The sequence below is a fragment of the Carcharodon carcharias genome, chromosome 2 (genome assembly GCF_017639515.1).
Source record: "Carcharodon carcharias isolate sCarCar2 chromosome 2, sCarCar2.pri, whole genome shotgun sequence".
NCBI classification, from domain to species: Eukaryota; Metazoa; Chordata; class Chondrichthyes; order Lamniformes; family Lamnidae; genus Carcharodon; species Carcharodon carcharias.
In genome coordinates, this window is record NC_054468.1 from 213,581,010 (window position 1) to 213,606,791 (window position 25,782).

General features: G+C 43.5%; 1 protein-coding gene across 1 annotated transcript in view; it reads right to left on the minus strand.

Moving 5' to 3' along the window:
* The window catches only part of ryr2a (ryanodine receptor 2a (cardiac)), an 806,696-nt gene that overhangs the window by 548,637 nt on the left and 232,277 nt on the right, over window positions 1-25,782 (minus strand). The window contains exon 2 of the mRNA XM_041213076.1: window positions 15,499-15,618. Coding sequence (XP_041069010.1) covers window positions 15,499-15,618 — 120 coding nt within the window. The remainder of the gene's footprint in view (window positions 1-15,498; window positions 15,619-25,782) is intronic.

Genomic DNA, 25,782 nt, shown 5'->3' on the forward strand with positions numbered 1-25,782 from the left:
AGGTCACATAGGCTTGTCTCTGGGCAGGATTAATAAGATGTCACAGCCCCCTCCCCCTGGCAAACTACTTCATTTTACCTTGAGTTAAAAGAGATAGTTTAAAACATTATGAACTATCTTATAATGTCAAGTGGTCATAACATATGTGTGCAAAACACACTCTCTGGCCAGAATTTCAGTCCATGTCTATTTTAACTGCTGTGCCTCATTTAAATTAAACTATCATTTTCACAACCTGGGGCAGCAGAAACGGAAAGTCACCATTTTTCCAGTTGGCCTCCAGAGGCCTTTTCAAAGTGGGAATTCATCTCTTAAATGGAAGCTCACAAGGACTCGAAACGTTAACTCGTTTTTCCACAGATGCTGTGAGACCCACTGAGTTTTTCCAGCATTTTCAGTTTTTGTTTCAGATTTCCAGCATCCACTGCATTTTGCTTTTATCTGTTTGCACTAACTCTGGCTTGTTTCGCTTTTTCTTTGCTGCAAGATGGAATTGTGAAGCCTGTCACGTACAACTGTAAAGTCTGTTAGTACCAAACTAACTCTTCATATTTCCCTGCAGATCCTTCTCAGAAGTGAAAACAGGCAGAAGAAGACATCTCCAAGGAGAAGAATCATTCTGAAGAAGGTACAGTCAAGTGCCCATCCCTCCCAGGGATCAGCTCAGGCAGTGGCATGCCACATGGGTTAGATAATGAGGTGGAGGGGTTCCGTAGATTGAAACACCAAGCACAATTGAGGAACAGCAGGCATTAGTGACAATAGCACCCCAGAGGAGCTTGTCTCCCAGCTCTCCAGGAGCAATGAAAAGCAAAGCTTACTTGCCTCTCACAAGCCGCTGTGCCAGACATTGGAAAACCTGCCAAGAACTTTCAGCACCATGGACAGAAGTAAGACGGACTCTGCTTCCTGCAAGACTTGTGTCATCTTGCGTGGCACCAGAATTCTGCAATCTACCTTGGTAACTGTAATCATCTCCAGGAACACACAAAATGTTGATCTGCTGCAGCTGAACGTTTTTGACCTATAATTTTCTGATTGTCACTTTGTCTTTTGTGTGCTGACTGTTCTAACATGAAAAAGTGAAACAAAATCTGCATGCAGACACAATCAATGACCTCACTCAGGGCTAATAATGCAACAGCTGGCACCCAGTGTGCTGAAGATGTCAGTCTACCATGTTAATGGGCACAGAGATCGTTGCACAGCCCAAATTAACCAACAGTAAACAAGTACCACACATACCAACAGGGCATTAATTTCTTCACAGTCACAGAACCTACATCAATCATAATGTGGCTGAACCACCTGAGCGGTGCTCCAGTTGTTTGGTTGCCAATAACAGTGAATTTAATGAATTTTTAAGAATCTTTTGGAGGGTCCTGTCTTTGCGCTAGAACTAACTTTATGAAGAGTTTTACTCTGTTAAAGACGCAATGTAAAAACAAGTTACTTCACTGGTTCTCAAACTGATTTTGTTTCCGTTCCAGTCACAAACCTCTTTCCTGTGCAGATTTCAACAAATTAGCAGATTTCATTGAAATAAATTTTACAACTCCATCATGGTGGTATTTGAACATTTGGATGGGGTTTAATCCCTTCTCTGTAGCAAGTTTGGTGGCAGAGCCTATTAATTCAGGCAAATGTGTGGCGAGTAGGGGTCCTGCCACTGCCCCAATTAAATCCATGGAGGATGGCTTGTGGACGGCCTTCTGACTCCATCACCAACAGGAGCACTGAAGTGGACAATTAATGTCCACCTAAAGGCCTCATCCCGCTGCTGGTATTAACCCAGGGGACTCATTATGCATGAAGCCCAAAAAGCAAACGCTGTCAAGGTTGTTGGCGGGCTCCCAGGGGCGTCCCTCATTTAAAGGCACTCAGTGCCTGATTCAGGGACCCAGCAGCAGGAAGGGGGGGGACCTGCTGAGAGCCAGTGCTCTGCTTTTGCTGCCAACACCCCTCCGCTCCCCTTCCTGCCACCTCACCCTTTGACCCCCCTTCCTGCCAACACTCACCTCCGCCTGGGTCCGTCAGCAATCCTAGGCCTCGGTTGAGTGTAGTACCAGTGGCAGCCACTGCTTCCCTGGTTGTGCTGCTGATCAATGAAGAGCTGCCGACCATTCACCCCAAGGGTCACTGATCCTGGGGAAGGCCTGCCACTGTCCAGTTAAATGCCTGACCAACACTTAATCCAGCGGGACTTCTCGAAAGGAGGCAATGTGGGCTCTTGCTGGCTGCCTAGTTGGCAGGTGCAACTCCTGATGCCTCCATTAAATACCACCCAAATTGCTGGGTTGCTAGCCCAGTGCCATAAGCACTAGCTTAATGTACCTGGTCTTTTTGCTTATTTCAAAACAACTTCTTTATAGATTTTGCAAGTCCAGCATTGTGTATTTTTGAATCTTGGGGTGTCTACTACTTCTTTGAATTATTCTGCTTGTAAGTTTATCTGCCTATCAGTCTTTCCCTGAAAGTAATGGCTTGGCTGTATGGTACATCCTTCATTTCAGAGTAGATCTAATGGGAATTTCCACATATACACTGGTACGATATGTCATAGTAGGACTAATTGCCAGTTTCATGGCACAGTATCTGACTCATGAGATGCAGAAGGTTGCAAGGTTTGGTAAGCACAAGTATCATGGAAACTGTTTTTCTATTGTGAACTTGACAGAACGCCCAAAGCTCTAACCGGTACTTTGCGTGAAAGTTCAAGTTAAAACAGATTGAGCAACTGGTATTGAATAAAGCATCGCCATCAGTATGCATTGTAGCATTGCAGCTAAGCGCCTCTATAGGTACCTTCTGGTAGCCCAAGTTCCCTCGCGCACACAGCCATTTTGTCTCATTGTATTGTACTGTTGTTTCTCGGTACTGCGTTAAAGTTCAATGTTTTCGCCTCAACACGGTTGGTATTGTGATCCTGTGTATGCGCCAATCTGAAAGTAAACAGCCTACTGGCATGGTGGCATGGTTGGAACAGTTTCACACCCCTCTTCAAAGTAAACTGGTGAGTTTATGTGGCATTCATTCACAGATATTGTCCTCTATTTAGTCCACAATATTACAGTACTGTAACCCTGTAAATTATGGCAGCCACGCATCTGCAAGGAAGCAGTGGTGTTTAGTAAAGATCAAGACAGTCAATTCATCTGAGCATTGGCATCAGAACCTAATTTACATTTTGAAAGAGGCAGCTGCAGAGATAGTGGGTGCATTTATGGTCATCTTCCAACATTCCATAGATTCTGGAGTGGGTCCTGCAGATTGGTAGGTAGCAAATGTAACACCAATATTTAAGAAAGGAGGAAATGAGAAAATGGGGAACTACAGTCATGTTAGCCTGATATCTGTTGTAGGAAAAATGCTAGAATCTGTTATAAAGGATGTGATAACTGGACACTTAGAAAATAATGGTAGGATTGGGCAGAGTTAACAGGGACTTATGAAAGGGAAATCATGTTTTACAAACCTCATAAGAGTTTGTGAGGATACAACTAGTAGAGTAGATGAGACCAGTGAATGTGGTGTATTTGGATTTTCAGAACGCTTTCAATAAGGTCCCACACAGGAGGTCGGTAAGCAAAATTAGAGCACGAGAGATTGGGGGTAATATACTATCATGGATTGAGAATTGGTTAATGGACAGAAAACAGAGTAGGAATAATTGGGTCATTCTCAGGATGCAGGCTCTGACTAGTGGGATATGGCAAGGATCAGTGCTTGAGCCCTAGCTATTCACAATCCAAATCAATGAGTGGATGTGGGGATCAAATGTAATATCTCCAAGATTGCTGATGACACAAAACTAGGTGGGAATATGTGTTGTAAAGAGGATGCAAAGAGGCTTGAAAAGATTTAGATAGGCTAATGAATGGGCAAAAACGTAGCAGAGGGAAAATAATGTGGAAAAATGTGAAGTTATTCACTTCTCTAGAAAAAACAGAAATGCAGAGCATTTCTTAAATGGGGAGAGATTAGGAAGTGTTGGTGACCAAAGGGATCTGGATGTCCTTGTTCATAAGTCACTAAAAGCCAACATGCAGATGCAGCAAGCAATTAGGGAGGCAAATGGTATGTTGGCCTTAATTGCAAGAGGATTTGAGTACAGGAGTAAAGACGTTTTGCTTCCAGTGTATTGAGCCATGGTGAGATCTGGAGTTTGGGTACAGTTTTAGTCTCCTTACCTAATGAGAGACATAGTTGCCAAATACATAGCTGTGGAGGTTGTACAGGTCCCACATCCAACGAAGATTCATCAGACTGATTCCTGGGATGGTGGGATTGTCCTATGAGTTGTTGAGGAGGCTGGCCCTAAATTCTCTAAAGCTTAGAAGAATGAGAGGTGATCTCATTGTAGCATACAAAATTCTTTCAGGGTTCAACAGGGTCAGTGCAGGAAGGATATTTCCGCTGTTTGGGGGGGCTCTAGAACCAGAGAACACAGTCTCAGGGTAAGAGGTAGGTCATTCCGGACTTAGATGAGGAGGAATTTCTTCAATCAAAGGGTCGTGAACCTTTGGAATTCTCTACCCCAGAGGGCTGTGGAGGCTCAATCAATGAGCATGTTCAAGGCAGAGATCAATGGATTTCTAGATATCAAAGACATCAAGGGATATACGGATAGTGCAAGAAAATGGCATTGAGGTAGAAGATCAGCCATGATCTAGTTGACTGGAGGAGCAGACTCAAGGGGCTGGAAGGCCTACTCCTGCTCCAATTCCCTATCTTCCTACGTTCCTATTAAACAACACTCTAGCCAGGAGATTCCATCGAGACAACACTGCCTGATGATCTTCTAGACCTTACACCATTTGCAGTTGAGCCACCCTCTCTTCTTTCAGGATCAAAGTGTGGCAAGCCCCCCCCAACACTTGGCCTCCACCACATATTTTGACTAGTTTTGTTGACAAGATTCACATCGTGAACCTTTCCCTTGAACCACAAGTCCTGTCTCAAAATGAACATTTTTCTCAGATGCAACCTGTCTTCATCCCCAGCAATCAAGATTCTCAGCCTTCTCAGAATAACATAACACAGCCGCTTACTAAGCAATGCAAACATAAGTGCCATCAGCTGTTTTCTGAACCTGTCCTTGTGAATCCAGATCACGCACTGCCTCAGCACACATGTTCTCAGTTCCACACGCTCCTTCAGGGGTATGATCCAACATGCCTAGGTTACAATGGCAAGACTGGGCCCTTCAACGCTAATGTCAACATGGGACCTGTACACCTCCACAACGAAGGGGTCACCCCACCACCCCTCCCCCCAACCCCCAAGTATGCCAGAGAGAAGCTTCTTGATTTGCAACAAAAATTTGATGACCTGAAAAGTCTTTGGAGTCTTTGTTCAGCCAGAAGATGTGGCGATTACTGTGGAGTACCTTAACCCATCATTTCTTGTGAAGAAGTCAAATGGGATTTTTCAACTTGCCACAGCATTCACTGATGTTGGGCGCTACAGTAAGCCGCAACCTTCATTCATGCAAGGTGTTGACTCAACCTCACGCATGATTACCCTGTGGAAACACATCATTGCAACAGATCTAACCAATGTATTTTACCAGATGCCATGAAATACTGTGGAGTGGTCACACCCTAAAAGGTGCATGTGTATATACTCAATCTGCCATGGACATGCCTGGATCAGAAACTGCCTTTGAGGAATTGACATGCTATGTCCAAGGTGTTAGTTGTCAAACTTGCAGATGACTTCTACTGTGCTGTAACGGTCCTGAAGAACTTCTTTGTAACTGACAATGTGTTATATGCTCTGTCACAATGTGACCTGCGCCAATCTGCCCTAGGACTATGACTATTCTGGGATGGATTTGGTCCCAGGATACCTTGCAAGTTAGCCCACAGCACTTGGCCACCCTATCTACCTGCTCACCACCAGAAAAAGTTTCTGGCATGAGATCTTTCATCGGAGCATACAAGATGCTTTCACGAGTCTTTCCTCAGTGTGCCTCTTACACAACCCCATTAGATGCTGTTAACGCCGGTTATCGGTCCAATGAAAGGACTGAGTGGACAGATGATCTCTACACAAGCTTTTATTTGGCACAATCTGCTCTTTCACCCATTAAAACCGTTACCCTTCCCCCTCGATACAATCAACTCTAGACTCTCACAGATGGTACTGTTAAGAAGGATGGCATCGCATCCACCCTGCATGCGACCCATGGTAACAGACTCAAACGTGGCGGTTTTTTCAGTGCCAAATTGTGTGATTGATAAATTGCCTGGCTGCCTTGCAAAATTGAAGTTCTACCCATCGCAGCTTCTATCAAGCACTTCAACCCATATTATTATGCAGTCCAAGTATCATCCAAGTGTCCTCACAGACAGCAACTCTAGTATGCAGACCGCTGAGAAACTGTGAAGGGGAGGATTCTCTGTCAGCTCCATGTCACTACATTCCTTTCCACAATCATTTGCTACCATGCCTCTATCAGACACCTAGCTGGATCGGTGAAAATGCTTTCAGATTTTGCAAGCATGTAGCCCACGCGTCAAGTCTATGCCGTTATACACCAGACCTCAGATTCTACCGTTCACCAGATATCCGTTGAAGGCATTGTGTTAGGCTCTATAAGACTCCCTTCCATCAGCAGGCCAGCATGGCTATCTATCCGCTCTGAATGTCCCCTCCTCTGTTACATGCATGCCCACCTGATGCAAGGTCAACCCTCCTTCAAAGAAGCTTACCAACATTCATGATGTCAAACGCCACCTCCATGTTGCTACCATTACACAAGATAGTTTTCTCGTCGTTCGTTGAGATGAGCCCCTTGCCCCCTCCAGGAGCACATTATCATTGCACGGGATGATCTGGAAGGCCTTATCACCAATCTCCGCTTACGTCTTAGTCATCAGTTATGTCAGCTCAAATTGGTCACCCACCGATATTTCTATGCACTTGACCTGATGCCTCCATTCAATGGGCTATAGTTAGCTGCCTTACTTTCTCTGCCCTCCAAACCACCCTGCACACTATCATCCCCCAGTCTTTGAGGGACCCTCCAGAAGTGGCTGGCATCTCAATTGCTGCTGAAGTTATCAAGCATGAGTGGATAGTGCTCTAGCTGACAAATGGACTGATCCTGGCCCTGGGTTTTCTATCCTGTTAGGAGACAAACTGCTTCAGGAACACCACATTGCCATTGAGCTCAGGAGATTGAAGAGCCCGTACAAAAATCTGATAGCAGAGAAGGTAATACAGGAATTGGAGGATGAGCACCCATGCCACAAACCACATGGAGATCCTAATCACACTTTTCGTCCTGTCCATCACAACTGCATAGCTCAACTCATGTTTTCATTCTCAGTTAGAGAATATGGACACACATCAATTCACGAATGTGCAGATTCCCCTGTCCAACAACAGGGTTGTTGAGACTCAGCATCAGCTCTGTCAAGTCAATCACCCTCAAAGTCAGAAGTCCAAGGCCCCCCTAGAAGTACAGCCAACAGTCACCTCAGTTGATTTTGGTGATCAGATCTATCTCCATGCTGAATGCAACAAGTCACAGGCCCACCAATGCTACCTGGTTACCTCTATCGAAGACGGGTGTTGAAATATTTGCAAATTCATTGGTTCCCAAATCCATAGCACAACTTATTGAGTCAAGAGATCTGAATGCTATAAGATCTTTTCCTTCTGCATGCACTCTGCGATCTGCTCCACTCACAACCATGGCCCTACCACCCATGGTGGACACAACCTAACCGTCCATCCTTCCTGTTCCTGCAAACCCTGACAATACCAGCTGAGCTATCTATGCTCCAGTGACATCAGAAGTGTCAGCTATTGGATCAACCATGCAAACTCCTATGATGGATCCCATGGTCCTGTCTCAGTCACTGCATTCAGGCGAAATCTCTGAGCTGCCTCCTCATATGGAGTCACTGATATCTGATCCAGGGCCACTGCCTTCATCACTGACTCCAGTCTTGCAGCCCCCAGTTCAGGCTCCTGATCCTTTATGTAGCACTGGCTTTTAGCATGCCTAGCCAGCCGTCTACGTGTACCACTAACCCTGGCCCATCAGTGCCTGTTTTAAAATGATCCACTCAACAGACACGTTCCCCAAACAATCTAACAGATTTCGTACTTCTGGATTGATATTGGAATTCGGATGCTAAATAAAAACCAGTGGCTACAGGGCAGTTCACGCCTGTGAAATACGTTCGAGGCCCAGTATGCACACCATTTGTTGCTTTTCCTATGCATGTGTTTAGGCTGGCTTTTGCAAAGACATTTTTGTTTCTTTCATTTATGATGTTGCATTCTTTGGCCACATATGATTCCTTGTGAGTGCTTTTGATGCGAGGATGCTATTTATGTGTATTCATCTCGGTCGTTTTTTTGTGGGACATTATTAGTTAGCACAAGTTGACTGTATGCTGTACAGAAGACAGAGAGAGAGAGAGAGAAAGAGGTCACATCACTATTAGTTATCGCCTGCTGGTGGCTGAGAGTCCAGGGTTCCCTCATTCACGCAGCCATTTTGTTTCATTATACTGAGGATTTTCGTGACTGCGTTAAAGTTTGACATTTTCACCTCAAAACCATTGGTATTGTGATCCTGTCTGTGCGCCAGTCTGATAGTAAACAGCCTATGGCAAGGGTCTTCATGCCTAACCATTTCCAAGGGCAACAATGTTCTGCTCTTAAGTTACAACTCACGGTTCAGTTTTCAAGAATTCTATGATTATTTTGTGGAGAAAGCACTCCCAAAATATCCAGTTGTCAGAAGAATGAGCTGCTGTGAAAATAGATGCATTGCTGTGGAGAAATACCTTTTCACTGCAGTATATGGGTTCCCCTAAAGTAAACATTTAAGTCAAAAGCATAAGCTACAACAAAGTGTTGAACCTGCATCATCATCAGGCAGTGTTACAGTGACATTCTGCTGCAAAATTAATATTGGTTGACAGCCCAAACCCATTTGCAGAAAACAGCTTTTATAATGTGCAAAAGCTGACACTTACTGCAATTCAGTGTAAAACAAAGCACCAGTCTGAGCAAAATGTGCTCTGGTGAGGCATCAATGTTGAGAGCATTTGGATCTGGCATCTTAAACCTCATTTCAAGGCCCGGTAACCATAAACATTTGTCTAATTTTAGCGCTTGTATATATTCTCTTTTAACTCTATAGATCAAAACAGTCATTTCAGTGGGTGCCACTTCTTCTCAGACAAATGAAAACCTGGCCTTTAAGCAATGCTCACAAGAATCCTTTATAAAGCACACTGCTGTGGTCGAAATTATTTAATGCTGCATTATTTATTATTTAGCACGTGCATAGTCACAGCGCCAAGCAATAGCCTTGTCTGTAGCTAGCTGGAGTTCTTTAAGCCCGCTTTCAAGTTTAGTCAGCAGACAATGTGAGTCACTGTTTGGACTGCACCACAACTGCAGCCTGGATGGTCTTGGTGACCCCACTGATGTTGGGTGGCTGCACAGAGGCCTTGGCTAGTCCGGAAACAGTTTAAAAGGGCCCGCTGGGAGATCAAAGCTGGGTGGGAGCAGTTGGCTCTACAGTGAGAGTGGTTTCTGGTGGATGTTTTCTCCTGCCAATCCTCCTACCACAGGTACTCCGCTGTTCCTCCTCGGTGTGGTGGGTTTAACCCTCTGGGGTGGTGTGAGGGAGGACATATTGCAGGTGGGTTGAGCAGGTCCTTGTGTAAGGGCAGGCTTGGAGTATACTGGAGACCTTCTCCAGTAGCTTGCCTGTTTTGATTACCCTCCTGATGTAAAGGAAGGCGTTGCGGGGATGGAATTTTGCTCAGGGCTGGGAGCCAGGGGAGATGAGTTGGTCGAAGAGTAGCCATGATGATGCGCATTTCTGAGTTGAGTTGCACATCAATAAGTTTGGTATGGGCAGATTGGTACCATACCAGGGCGCAGTATTCTATAGTTGAGTACGTGAGGGCAAGAACAGAGGTCCTTTGGATCTTTACCTGTGATCTCCATGAGGTACTGGCCAGTTTACTGAGATTTATTCTGCAGTCTTGATGAGCTGGTGTCTGTACATGAGGGTTCTGTCAAAGGTGACGCTAGATAAACAGGATGGGGAACCTGCTTCAGTCAATGACCATCCAGGGTAATGTTCAGTTCCCTCTTAGGGAACTTGTGCTGTCGACACAAAGATAGGAAAGTAAATTGTGAAGAGGACATAAGGAGGCTACAAAGTGACTTAGATGGGTTAAGTGAATGAGCAAAGATATGGCAAATGGCGTACAATGTAGGCAAATGTGAAATCGTTCATTTTGGCAGGAAGAATAAAAAAGAAGCTTATTATCCAAATGGTGAGAGGTTGCAAAGCTCTGAGATTCAGAGGGATCTGGGTGCCTTAGTGCATGAGTTACAAAAGGTTAGTATGCAGGTACAGCAAGTAATTAGGGAAGCTAATAGAATGTTATAATTTATTGTGAGGGGAATTGATTACAAAATTAGGGAGGTTATGCTTCAGTGAGACCACATCGGCAGTATTGTGTACAGTACTGGTCTCCTTATTTAAAGAAAGATGTAAATGCGTTAGAAGCAGTTCAGAGAAGGTTTACTAGACTAATACCAGGAATGGGCAGGTTGTCTCATGAAGAAAGGCTGGACAGGTTAGGCTTGTATCCACTGGAATTTAGTAGAGTAAGAAGGGACTTAATTGAAATCTTTAAGATTCTGAGTTGTGTTGACGGGGTGGATGTGGAGAGGTTGTTTCCTCTTGTGGGAGAATCTAGAGCTAGGGGGTCAATGTTTGAGAGTAAGGAGTCAGTCATTTAAGAGACAGATGAGGAGAAATTTTTTCTCTCAGAGGGTTGTGAATCTTTGGAACTCTCTTCCACAAGAAGCGGTGGAAGCAGAGTCTTTGAATATTTTTAACGCAGAGCTGGACAGATTCTTGATTAACAAGAGAGCGAAAGGTGGTGGGTAGGAATGTGGGGTTGAGGATACAATCAGATCAACCATGATCTTATTGAATGGCGGAGCAGGCTCGAAGGGCCAAGTGGCCTACTTCTGCTACTAAATCGTATGTTCGTATATATGTATGTTAGCACTGGCATTGTGAAGGTGGAATGTGCTAGAGACTGTTTTACTGGTGCTCAGTTTTAGGCACCATGTCTTGCAGTAGTAAGCCAGCTTTGCACTATCGTTGTTCACTGCATCTTCCAGGTCAAGGGAAGTCTGAGCCTTTATGCCACAGCAGATGTAATCTGCATAGATAAACTTGCAGGATGGGGTTGGGGATAGGTCATTGGTATACAAGTTGAACAGGTTGGGGGCTAACAGAGCTTTGGAGACCCCATTCATCTGCTTCCTCCAGGTGCTACTCTCGTCACCCATACGCACTCTGAATCGTCTGTCCGGAGTAGCAGTTCAATAGTGTCAGTAAACCAGGGAGGGAGAACTCTTGATATTTTGATGTATAGGCCAATGTGCCAGACTGTATCAAACACTGCAGTGAGGTCAAGGAAAACTGCCCCTGTTTTGAGGTTCCTTTGAAAGCCATTTCCAATGAAAGTGGTTAATGCAAGGACCTGATCACATATGCTTCTTCCTTGTCGAAAGTCTGCACTCAGGATGTTCTCCACCTCTGGCATGATCCACTGTAAGATTAGGTGCTCTACTACCTTGAAGCGTACTGATAGCAGGGATACTGGCCGGTAGTTTGATGGTAATTTTGGGTCTTTGCCTGATTTTGAGAAGCTGGTGATATTTATTGATATTACAGCACTGCAGGCAGAAGAAGATCCAGCTGTAAACAGACAGTGATAATGCCAACAGTAACAGGGAGTCTCGAAGAGTTGTTTTTATCATGTCGCCAAGCAATAAACTTAAAACAAGCGCTACTATATCCTGTTCTATGTTGTCCTGATGTTAAATGGGCTGGATACATAGCAATGCAATTGTTCCTGCTGTGATTCTCCCATGTCAGGAATCTCTGCAGCTAAAAAAAAAGTTACTCTACCATTGCCATTAAGCTGCAGTGGGGAGGAGGGGTCGTGTGGTGGTTGGAGGGAGTGGAAGTGGGGGCTATCAACCCTGTTCATTGAGGAATGGAGGACGGTGTGGAAGGAGCAACACCAGTCACACTTAAAACTTAGGTGCCAACCTGGTGAAGTTCCAACACAGGATTACATGTATGCTAAACAGTGGAAGCATCATGCAATAGACAACATAATCCTAATTCCCAAAGGATCAGACCAAAGCTCTGATGTCATGCCAAATCCAGTCGTGAGAGGTGGTAGACACTAAAACAACTGATTGGAGGAGCAAGCACCACAAACATCCACATGATGGGGGAGCTGGCATGTTAGTGCAAAAGCCAAGGCTGAAACATTTGCAACCATCTTTAGTCAGAAGTGCTAAGTGGATGGTCCATCTCAGCTTCCACTTAAAGTCCCCAACATCACAAATACCAGTTTCCACCAATTTGATTCATTCTACATGGAATTAAGAAATAGATGAAGGCACCAGATACAACAAAGACTATGGCACCTGACAACATCCTGACAGTAGCAATGAAGATTTGTGCTCCAGAACTAGCTGCCTGCCTAGCCAAGCTGTTCTAGTGCAAATAAAATGCTGGCATCTACCCAACAATGTGGAAAATTGTCCAGATATCATCCCCTTGACATTCAATGGCATTACCATTGCTGAATCCCCTACTATCAACATCATGGCAGTTACCATGGACCAGAAACTGAAATGGACTAACCATATAAATAGCATGGATGCAACAGCAGGTCAGAGACTGGGAATTCTGTGGCGAGTAACTCACCTCCTGACTCCCCAAAGCCTGTTCACCATCTACAAGGCACAAGTCAGGAAGGTGATGGAATACTCTCCACTTGCATTGATGAGTGCAGCTCCAATAACACTCATGTAGCTTGACACCATCCAGGACAAAGCAGCCCACTTGATTGGCACCCTGTCCACCATCTTAAACATTTACACCCTCCACCACTGACGCATAGGGCAGGATTTCCCGGTCGGCGTGCGGGGGCAGGACCTGCACGCCAACGCTTAAAATGACGTGGGATGATGTCGGACAGAACTCCAAATGTTACCCCGCCTCATTTCAATTTTCAGGTCAGCAGGGGCACAGCCAAATCAGCTGTGCAACCGCCGACCTGTCAACGGTCAACTGAGGTCATTTAAAGAGTAATTACACTAGTTGAAGGACCTGCCCATCCCACCTTAAGGTTGGCGGGCAGGCCAGGAGCCCGGGTGGGCTTCAGAAAAAGCATGAAACCTCATCCACGGGCGGGATGAGGTTTCATGTTGGTTTTTAAAACTTTAATAAAAGTTTAATTAAAAGTGATAGACATGTCCCAACTCATGTGACAGTGTCACATGAGGAGACATGTCAGGGAAATTTAATTTCTCTATTTTTAACATTTTTGAATTTGGCACTGATCTCCCTGAGGCAGCACTTAGCCTCAGGGAGATGAGGGCGCTCTTTCCTGCGCATGTGCGAAAAAGCGCACTCTCAGTTTAGGGAATCCCCTCCCGCCCACACAGGGAGTGCATAGCGCTTCCTGGAGGAAGTCATGCTGGGCGGGCCTTAATTGGCCCGCCCACGTAAAATGGCGGTGTACCCCTGAACAAAATTCTGTCCACAGTGGCTGAAATGTGCACTATCGACAAGAGTCAGCACAGCAACTCCCAAGGCTCCTACAATAGCACCTTCCAAATCCATGACCTCCACCACCTAGAAGGACAAGGGCAGCAGATGCATGGGAGCACCACCACCTGCAAGTTCCCCTCCAAGTCACGCACCATCCTGACTTGGAAATAAATCACCATGCCTTCACTGTTGCTGGGTCAAAATCGTGGGGCTCCCTTCCTAACAGCACTCTAGGTTTACCTACACTACATGGATTGCAACAGTTCAAGAGAGTGGCTCACCAGAGCCTTCCCAAGGACATTTAGGGATGGGCAACAAATGCTGGGCTTGCCAACAATGCTCTCATCCCACAAACAGACCCAAAACAAATTGACATTTGAACAGTTCTTTCTGCGTTACTATCAGTGTTCTCAATGCTCCCCATACTTCCACTCCACACTTGCCCTCCAACCCACAATGCACACGGAAAACAATTTTAGTGCATCAGTAGCTTAATGTATTCTCAAGCAGTTTGGCATAGGAGTGGTTGCATAATATAAATCCACAGAGAAGTATTTAGGAAAAATAATAAGTACACACTGCCAACTGCAAGCTAAGATGATCCAATTAAGACCTTTTGAGAAGTGGCCACAACATGTCAATGTCTCTTCAATGCTAAATTGGCCTTCAGCAAATCAGCAGTGCAAAGTTCATCTGTGGTGTTTTAGAATTTACACATCATTTGAAAAAATAAAACTGTACCAGTGATTACTGCTTGGCCAGTTGGGCATTCCTTAAACTTAATGCAATTTATTTGGTCTCAGTCCCGTCCAAGACCACAGAATGTTGTAGCCATGCTAATTATAAGAGCTCCGTCTTGTATTGGTATCACAAGACTCTGCTGCAACAGAGATTGGATTTGAGAATAGCAATATTCTTTTTAAAAAGAAACAATCTTTGACCATAAAATGATCATTACTAAGGCTGTGAGAATGAATCAAAAATGCTTTAAAAGATCCCTGTGAATCAAGAGCTTAGTTTGTATCTTCCTGATGCAGTTATGCAACAGAGTTGGAACAGAGTTGACCATTACTGGGATTACCCACCAAACAGCACTGCTCTGCAGGCATGGGACTTCATCTGCCTTTTCGAAACTACTGGAACCCCAACCTTTTCCAACTCAGGTGAATCAAGTGTGCACGGCAGGATCTCGGCTTTTCCCCTACTGTTAAGAAGCAGTCCGCTAGTATCCAGCTGCCCAGTGATCCCTCAGTGGGACAAGCGCACAAACCTGGTGGGACGATGCATCAGTACTTGCTGGGTAACATTCGAATCAGACTTGGCTGTAATGGCCCCTTGTGATAAAAACAGCATGATGACACTCACTGTCAAGGCATATGTATAAATAATGGCTGCTTGGATGTGGTGCTAAAGGATAATTGATTTTTGGAGTAACTCTGTAATAAAGAATATGTATTCCTTATTATAGCATGTCTGTATAACTTTCCTTTACTTTACAGAGAGAGTCTTATAGAAAGGATCCAGTGCTCCACACACCAAGAACAAAAATACATCCAAGCACAGTGGTAGTATTAATTATTTTTTTTAAATCATGAAATCTTAACAAGTAAAGTTATATGCATCAGCCATATTGTGTAAGGGTGAATTGATTGCTTTAAGCTTCTCTTCAAAAATACAGCAGCTCTTCATTACTTTCATCCAACTATGATTTAGTTTCTGGCGTTATTATTATCTATAACATATTATGCAGCAACATAAAATTCTCAAAGCTATCAAATACTGATGTGGTGACAAACACTGATGTCGAGCTCTACGGGGGGCTGATGAGTGCGCTATAAAGATCTGAAAAGGCTTACCTTAGAGTTTGAGGTAGACTCCAAAAAACAGAGTCGGTTGCCAAATCCTTCTGCAGCAAGACAGAGTTTGAGGTGCTCTTTGTGGAAAGTGGCACTGCACTGCAGCACAACTTCATCATTCTGCAAGGAGATAAATGAAATATAAACATCATTTTGAGTTCTCTGTCTAATGAGCAGCTTACAGTACAATGGGGCACTTTAATGTAGCACAATAAATAAACACCGGCATAATTTAAAGGCATCAATCTGTTATTCCCCAAAATAACTTCTAATAAGCTACAAATTATGAAATGCAAAGCTATAGAACAAAGCCAAAAGCAAATCAAAACAATTGGCACTTGTGTAGTACCCTTAACATAGAAAACATCCTAAAGCAGTTGATGAAATAGAGAAGAGATTGAGCAGCCACGGGTGAATTACAAGAGGTGCCCAAAAGCGTGCTCAGATAGGTAATATTTACTAAATAATTAACACCCAAATAGGTAGTGTTGAGGACTTTAGAAGGCAGGAAAATAGGTATTGAGGCAGAGGTGTTTACAGCCAGACAGAATTATAGAAAATAAGGTTGAAATGGCTGGAAGATTTACTATCAAAAACAACTTGCATTTCTATCATGTCTTTTACACAGAAAAAGTGCCTCAAGGCAACGAGAGGATAAAATAAAAGAAATAAAAGTAGCTGGTGCTGAACAATTAACAGGGAAGATAATTGAAAGTTTGGTCCAAAAGACAGATTTTGAAAAGGTATTTTAAAGGCCAAGAGAGAAAGGGGGAGGTGCTTTCTCCAGACAGTAGAGGTAGGGCAGCTTAAGACTGTCAATGGTAGAATAGTAGGCAAATGAATGCACTGAAGGACAGAATCTGAAGCCCAAAGGGTATGGGAAGCGGGTGTAAGGCTAGAGGAGGTTGCAAAGATGGGGAAAAGTGGGACGGATAGAACAAAACCAAGGAGGGTTTTGAAGATTGGGAAGAGGTGTTTAATTTCACACATTGAGAGGTGGATGGACAACGTAGGTCAGCGGATATAGGAGCACTGGGCAAGCAGAACTCATGGAGGGTAAAGAATGGGATGTATTTTTTATTGTGGAGTTTTACTTGGAGTTGGTGTACTTGGTCATCACCTTTATCCCTTCCAACACAGCATGTTCGGCCAGCTCCCTTGGCAGCAGCAGGTGCATAGCAGTCTGGATCTCAGGAGCTGATGGCACTACGCTTGTTCTAATGGGCCAGATGGGAAGCCTCACCTACGATGCATTCGAAAATATCATCCACAAATTAATGATGAATGTGAACAAGGGGAAGATGGGAGAAATTGAGGTGCCAAAAGCCTGGATGTGGGTTTCAACAGCAGTGGATGTGGTGGTGGCGGTGGGGGGGTGGGAGGGGGCTAGTGCTCAGGGGGAGGTTGGGTGGTGGTGCTGAGATAAAGAAAAGGTTGACAATAGTGCAGTGAGTGAAGTAGGTGGCCTTGATGATGGATATGTCAGTTTTGAATTAAATAGGATGCCTGGGTTTTACACAGATTATGTTGAAATACGTGCAGGTGGAATAGAACAGTATCAAAGGAGCAACATTTTTCAGGGAAGCCAAAAATGATGGTTCCCAATATTCAGAGGGTGAGTAAATTTTGGCTCATGTATGATATGAAATCAAGCAGACAATCTGACAGCACAGGGGTTGTGTTGGGGGGTGAATGAAATTGTCACGACTGAGAGCTGGATACGATCAGCATTCATGGAAGCTGAATCTAGGAGCAATTTTATCCTAACTTGCTGAGATGGAAACCATGAAATCAGGTGGAAGACCAGTTTCACACCCAGCACGATATTACTCTGCACTGACCTCAATAGAGAATAAAATCAGACAGGGTATAAAAATTGGTGTTAAACCTGATCCTGCATTTCCCGGTGAGCGAGAGGTAAAAATTGTCCCAAGTCTGTGTCTATGAATTATGCTACTGAGAAATCATAGGTGAATGAGGGAAAGGTGTGGGGAGCGAGGGGGAATAGAAATAGACCCTTGGATATCCCCCAAAAGGGGTGGGATGCATGGGAGGTCACAGGACAGAAAGATGGAAGTTTGAGTAAAGGGCAGTGGAAAAGAGTGATTTTTAGATGAGGACAAGAATTTTCGATGGGCTAAGTTTGAATCTGTAAATTCAATGGGGGACAGAATTTTGCGACCCTGGTCGGACGTGCTCTCAACCTGCTTGGCGCGAAATCGCTTAAGATGGCCTCATTATGCACTCATGCGACATTTCGCTTGGCGGGTGTCAGAACCACGCCCACCATCAATTAAAAGGCCACTTGAGACCATTAAAAAGACAATTGATCAAGATTTCACGCTGCACGTGCAACTTTACGCTCGTCGCATGGGCAAAACAGGCAGGCAGGCAGTCGACATTTTGCAGAAACCTCATCCAAGGGCAGGATGAGGTTTCCGCTATGAAATAAAACATAAAAATAAAAACCTATGGTACAGCATTCTTATCGTCTATACGTTTAGGTGCCTGATCGTGATGCTTGGACATTTTCTTCCTGATTGTCAAAACTTCACTTCCTGGTTTTCGGGTCGGCAGCTCCCTGAGGCAGCTTTCTCTCAGCGCTCACCCGCACCTGAGGTGACATCATCGCCTGCCCTCTTCCCACCCCCACCCTGGCAGTGCTGAGCTTTTCAGCGGCCTTTTCACGCTGACTGGCTGTTAATTGACCAGGTGGCATGAAATCAGGGTCAGGGGTCGGTGGCGGTCAGCGGTCCGTTTCCTGAATGCTCCCGGGCCTGCTGACCTCCCACCGAGCTGAAAATTCAGGCCGAGATGTGTTTACCCCCCATAACTTCTACCTGATTCATAAAAATCTATTGAAAATGATAAAAGAGTAAAAATGTACTAGCAGATTGTAAATAAAAATGGAACAGTGTATCATTATTATTGACAAATTTTGTGCGATCCCTATTGTACATTTGTAATCCAGAATATTTTCACTATGGCAATGTTTTCTGCTAACTTTCACACAGTGACAAATAAATAGAAATAAATAAATGCACATGCAGACAAAGAAACACAAAGAAAAGTCCACAGCCTAAATGCTACTGTAATTGGTTTGGTAGGTTTACAGTCCTCCATGTGTGTATACAAATTATCTGGGACACACCCATCACATTTCAGTCATCACACTTGTGCATAAAACATGAATAAATTATAGCCAGATCATCTACAGAAATATGCATAAAATGGGAGAAATAAGTCCTGGCATCTCCTGCTGGGTTTTCGGATTTTGAAGCAAGGGAGTCAAACAATTGAAAATTTAAATAAACTTCCAACAGCAATAGTAATTGGCTTCCAATTGACATCGGCATTTGCCCACTCAGTGTACTTGCCCACAGGGAACTTGCCCACAGGGAGTACCTGGGCACTGGTTTTAAAGGAACAGGACAGTTCAGTATCATAATAATGTGACAGTCACAAATGACTGCACCGTATTTTACGTCGGCCAGCAAATTAATTGCCTGCAGTCAGGGCTTAAACCCTTCTAAGACAGCCTTCTGGCTGACAGCTCTTCAGTCCCAGCAATGCCACAGGGCACAGTGGCCACTGCTGGGACTGCAGCTGTTCCCAAACCAGCCGTGATGGAATGCAGGTAAGTGGGGTTGTGGATAACCAGATAATCAGGCAGGCCATGTGGGGGGGTGGGAAGAGTGTCAATCACTTGCTGCTGCAGGGCCCTCCGTGGTCAACAGAGTGCATGAGCAGAAGGCACATTCCTCCCCACCCCCAAGAATCTGCAAGGAGGCCACCAAGTTTTACTGGATGGGCTCCTCACGTGACAAAGTGTCTATCTGCTGCTGCTGGTAAAACACTTAAGGGTTTCAGTTGGCCTAAGGGCGGGTGGGGCACCTACCATCTGCAACGAAGGCCTGGGGGGAGGTGGTGGCGTAAAAATACAGACCAAATATAGCTCCATCTTTCAGTTGACCCATTAAACCAAGGCCCCTTCTGCCCTCTCAGATAGGTGCAAACGCTATTTTGAAGAAGAGCAGGGGCATGACCTGTGACATGACCAACATTTATCCTTCAATCAACCTTACACAAACAACTTATCTGATCATTATCATATTGCTGTTTTTGGGAGCTTTGATGTGCGCAATTTGGCTGCCACTTTTCCTACGGTACTGCAGTGACTGTACTCCAAAACACTTCATTGGTTGTCAAGCTCTTTGGGGCATCCAGTGGTTATGAAAGTCTATATAAATGCAAGTCTTTCTTTCTTTCAAACTATTAATGAGCAGTGTCACATACTAAGGTTTCCAACTAGAGTTTTTCATGTTGTATACTTGAAAATTCTCCCCTTCAGCTCTGGATCCTCAAATCCAGCCCCGATAAATGGGATGCTTACCTTCTCTCCATGACTGACAGTTCCAATATTACTCTAAAACGCAAACTGCAAAGTGATGCAAAAGTACACCACTAAATAACACCAATTTTAAAAATCAGTAGAAGTAGCTGCAAGGATAGGGGCTATGGGAGTCTTCTGCAGTGGATGGTGCACTCCACTATTGACTCCTTTTGAATTTTCTAACTTTCCTAGGTCTCCTCTGTCAGACCCATCTCAAATCCAAAGAATGACTAGTGGTGTGCAGCCATGCCATTCATAAATCATCTGTTGTCTCCTTCCAATATTTAAACATTTTTAACCAGTATTATCATAAATCAACCTGGCATCTCTGTTCCTCCATCCTTCCAAAATGGAATGAATTAATCCTGTTGCTGTTCCGTAGAAATATCATACATTTCTGATAGTCGTGTAAGAATATGATATTCACAAATTATTGTACTGCAAGCATATTCAGCACCACAAGTATACTCACTGATGTTAGAATACAATATTCATTGGGTATTCAATATTGCAGGATGTGGTATAACACTATAAAAATGAAACATGCAGAAACATGTCACTGTAAGAACCTGGTTCAGCCAGGAAGGCTGAAGCTGGTGCAGCTACAGAATTGCAGTGTAGAGGCAGATTGGGGTATGCTTGTGGAAAACTTCAATAAATATGGACAATTTGTATAGAATAAAGTCAATTGAATTACAAACAAAAATTTGCAACATTTTATATATTCATAATACAGCACTGTACAAATGACAGGCTTATATACCATAGCACTGCACTAATGACATATTCCTAGATTGCTGCAATGTACTGACGACATATTCAATAGTTACAGCACTAAATAACATGTAAACAGATCACAGTGCTATACTCATATAATTTCATAGATTACTGCATTTACAATAATTTACAGATTATAGCACTGCACAAATCTGATATTCAGAATTACAGCACTGTGTCAATTCAATATTCACATATTACTTCACTAAAAATGATATTCATAGAAACTCTACTGCAAAAATACAATATTCATAGACTACTGAAATATAAAATTTTTGAGGGCAACCTGTGGTAGCCTGTTGAACGCTTCTTCATTGATGGATGAAAACTGATTGAGAATGTGGTTAAAGTGCTCTGCCCATCTTTCCAGAATTTGGGCTTCTTCTGTGAGAATTATTGACTCTTTGGCACTGAGGATTCGTGATGAACCAGTAGATGGGGGACCGTATATAGATTTCAGAACATCATAGGATCTCTTCCAGACTTTGTGGTCTGCATATTGTTGTGAGGATCTGCCTTTGAAGATACTATTTCTAATTGTTCTTTTTCTGGCTGGAGTTTAAAGCATTGGGTCCCTATACAGATGGTGGGAAAACTGCCCAGACTGCTGCAGTAAACACAATCTCACATTCCACCAAGTGGGATGAAGACAGAGAATCAATCCCCTGGGGAACATAAAAGACCCCATTGTCTGTCGATTCACAGGGCCCTGAGGCTTTTCAATTGTTTCTGAGATGAGACATCAAAATGCAATTACCTGTTCTGAAACAATAACATGAACTAATAGAATTTCTCTGGAATATAGAACCAGCAAGGTACTTCAAGGGTCTCTTACCAAGCAGGAGAGGGGAGAAAAAAGACAATGTTATTCTGAACACAGACTGATTGAAGCTGTGTGCCCTCTCTCTCTCTTCCCCGATCTATATATCCTAGACCTACTATGCCTGGTTTGCAAAGTGACAATCCTGAGAAGAAAAACTGATTGTAAACCATGACCTTCTCAACAACATGTGGAAACTTGCTCCATACAACTGCATCCAGAAAGATGGCTGAACAAAATGGCTGCAACATTGAACCACTGCATTAAGAAACAGCTAACCGTATACGCCTTTGTTCTATCTTTCATGAACTATAAAAAATCCTATAAGCCTTTCCTCTTACTCCGCCATCTGTACTGGAGCGTGTGTGGGCCCAGATAAATGTGTGTGAGGTATGAAAAGTGGTTGCACTTTACCTAAGTGTTTTAGCTCAGGGAAAAGTCTCAATAAACTTACCTTGTTCTTTGTTTAACCTAAGGAAACCTGTCTGAATAATTCTTTACAACCTCAAAACGTAAATAGTGGGACTCTAAAAGAATCGGCAAAGCATCCCCTCTAAATTCACTATAAAAACCTTATTACGGTCAAGTGTGGAGGAGGAGAAAAGGGGACTTATTTCACGCCTCATCATGTGATCGTAACAATGTGACTGAAGTTCATCCGCCTTCTGATTCAACCAAGTGTCTTGCATCCCCCTGAGCTTGCACGGGATAGTCCTGTGGTAGGCATTGTGCTTGGATAGCGATGACCTGTCATTGAGGTAAACCCTGTAGATGCGATGTTTCTCCTCCAGCGCTTTCTGGATTACCTCATTGTTTTCAATGAGCTAATCTTGGTACTTACAAGAGGTATGGCCAAGGGCGTCTAGCGCAATAGAGTACACTATATCCCTAATAGTCACACATCATCCTCAATGCAGTGTGTACATTTTCGCTGTACACAAGCGAATTTCGAGTTTGTCTATGCGATTTCTTCATGACTACCTGTTTGAGCCTCAAGACATTGAGACACTTCTGGATCTTCATGCCCTGGAAGCAACTATGGGGGAAGATCTTGATGTTTAGCTTTGAAATGATAAAGTGATAGCCAGTCCAGCAGCCAGTGCCGCTTTTTGTTACAAGCTAATCCTGCCTATCTCTGACATAGTCGATTACATGCCAATGCATAGAAAGGGGTGCATCCAAGATGTCTTGTTGCGATTAGGGAGTCGGCATACTGTGTTGGTGATAAAGAGCTAATATGCAGTAAATATTAAGGGGAAGCGGTGGCAAAGTGGTATTGTCATTAGACTGGTAATCTGGAAACCCAGGGGTAATGCTCATGGCCAACGGTGGAATTTGAATCCAATTAAAATCTGGAATTAAAAGTCTGATGACCGTGAAACCATTGTCATAAAATGTCATAAAGCTCATCTGGTTCAATATTGTCCCGTAGGGAAGGAAATCTGCTGTCCTTACCTAGTCTGGCCTGTATGTGACTCTAGACCCACAGCAATGTGGTTGACTCTTCAAATGCCCTCTGACCAAGGGCAATTGGGGATGGGCAATAGCCAGTGATGCCCACATCCCATGAATTAATAAATGTTTTAAAATCTTCAGCAGGAGGGGAGGAGACCACTGCTGTAACAACTGCCAACCCTGTTTTTTTCCAATGACTCCTTCCCACGCCTGGTGATCTGCATGAACACACTTCTGGCATGCTACTGTTCTCATTTTGCTGCATCAAAATGTAGTGCCAGCTTTGAAAAGGTAATATCATGTCTAATGTGGCTCCTTAGATTTTTGCTTGTATGTGTTGCTATCTTTATTGCAATGCCTTTCACTATCATCTCTAAATGCTGTGTGTAGTGGGATTGGACATTATTTTCAAAAGCTTTTTGACTCATCTTTTTGTCACAAATGGCGTTTCAGACAGATTTCTGATGGTGATGGATTTCTTAATGCACATGGAACACTATCACATCTGACAGATTTCCCAGAGGTAATTCCTCACAACTTCTCCGACTAAACAGTTTCCAACATTTTCTTTTGTCACAAGTAAGAGACACATACTTAAATGTTGTTAATAACTGTTTTCATCACTTCTATATCATGAATTAATATTATGAATAGACCGGTGTTATAGAAATGGGGATAATTACATATTAATCTGCCTATGCATCAGACTCATAAACATATTATATCATAATTAAAATACATGTTTTCACAGAATCAGACAACTACTCAGAGAGAGAAATGCTCACACAATGCATTACATGAGAGGGTAAATTCAGGGAGTCCAAACTGACTGTAGAGAGCTGCACAAGAAAGAAGCAAAATTACAGCCTTGTCTACAAGAATCTAGTGGCAATTTTATGATCAATGTTCCCTCAATTCCACACTGGGGACATAGGATCACTCAATTTACCCCGATGTTAACACATTCAAGTAAATCATTCACAGAAGTAATTTTCAACAGCATCAACTGGGCAGTAATCTGGCAGACCAGATCATCAGCCTGTTGTAGAACCTGCCCTATACTCTTCCAGCAAAATCTACCGAGCTGAAATTGGGCAGGCTTTCCACTGCACCAGATCCTTGCCCAGGGGCGGAAGCTGGAAATTACTCCCAAAGTTTTTAAATCAAGATCAGTTCTGTAGCCACCAGTACCAAGAGTGCCTATCCCATCCCCACAACACTAAGTTCTTGTTGCAAAAGACCCAATACCTACCACAGAAGGCAAGTTTCTACATAATGAAAAAAGATTGTTCGAGTTATTTTTAAATTTTAAAAATGAACGAAAGAAAGAAAGACTTGCATTAATATAGAGAATTTCACAACCATGGGACCCAAAGGGCCTTACAGCCACTGTTAAAGTGCCATCACTGTCTCTTTGTTCTTTCATGGGAGGTGGGCCATCGCTGGTGGCCGTCCCTAGATGCCCTTGAACCAAGTGGCTTGTTAGGCCATTTTAGAGGGAAGTTAAAAGTCAACCACAACGTTGTGGGTCTGGAGTCGCATGTAGGCCGGACCGGGTAAGGAGGGCAGATTTCCTTCCCTAAAGGACATGAGTGAACCAGATGGGTTTTTATGACTGCTGATGATAGTTTCATGGCCACTATAGCTGAGTTATTACAGTTTATCAATTGGATTTAAATTCCATCAGCTGCCATAGTGCGATTTGAACCCACATACCCAGAACATTAGCTCCAAAGAAGGGTCATACAGACTCGAAACGTTAACTCTGTCGTTCTCTCTACAGATGCTGTCAGACCTGCTGAGTTTTTCCAGCATTTTTTTTTACCCAAACATTAGCCTGGGCCTCTGGATTACTAGTCCTGTGACATTACCACTATGCCCCCATCTCCCCTGTTTCCTTAATGTAGGAAACATGGCAGTCAGTTTGCACACAGCAAGTTCCCATGAACAGCAATGTGACAATAACTAGATAAATTGTTTTTGGAATGTTGATTTATTGGCCAGGACACCCAGGGTAAATCCCCTGCTCTTTTTAGAAACATTGTTGTTGGATCCTTCACTTCCACCTGACAGGGCAGACAAGGCTTTGGTTTAATGTCTCATCTCAAAAAAGGCAGTGCAGCATTCCCTCAGCATTGCATCGAAGTGTCAGCCTAGATTATTAAAATGGTGGCAGACAAAAATCCAGTGATGTGGTCACAACTTTTTGCTGCAATTACATCACACCTTGCAATACTTATAAATAACGTGCCTTACAATACAGTTTACAATTGTATTGTGAACTCATGTATCTGACTCTTAATGGCATTCACTGAGTTTCAAAATAACGCACTGTTGAATAGCAGATTTCAAATGTTTCTCAGACATGTGATAAGGCAATATGCAAGTGTCATAATTCTCTCATGTTCAACATCACCAATCACTCTCACACCCTATGATCCAGAATATGCCTTTATTGCTCAATATGCAGTTAAACTAGAGCTCAACCTGAGAATCATAACAGAGAGCTCATGATCTGTATTCTGGCCACTGAAATACTGTACGTGCCAAACTGTGTGTTCTACTCTTTTTATGGAAGGAAGAATGAACAGTCGTCCATCAAGACAGGTGCAACTTCAGACCAACAAATGACTTAATTTATATAAATCACATCAAAGAATGTGCAGTTTTGCAGTGGGCTCAATTTCCTTGCAATCTTTGGTTAAGAAAATGATAAAGGGACTCTATTAACACAGGCTCACTTCACCAGCTGAGCCATTCAAAGCTAGGTTGCTCTAGGATTTTAAAATACAGGTAACTTTCCTCTGCTGCATGCTAGCCTTACAATTTGCTCTGTGGC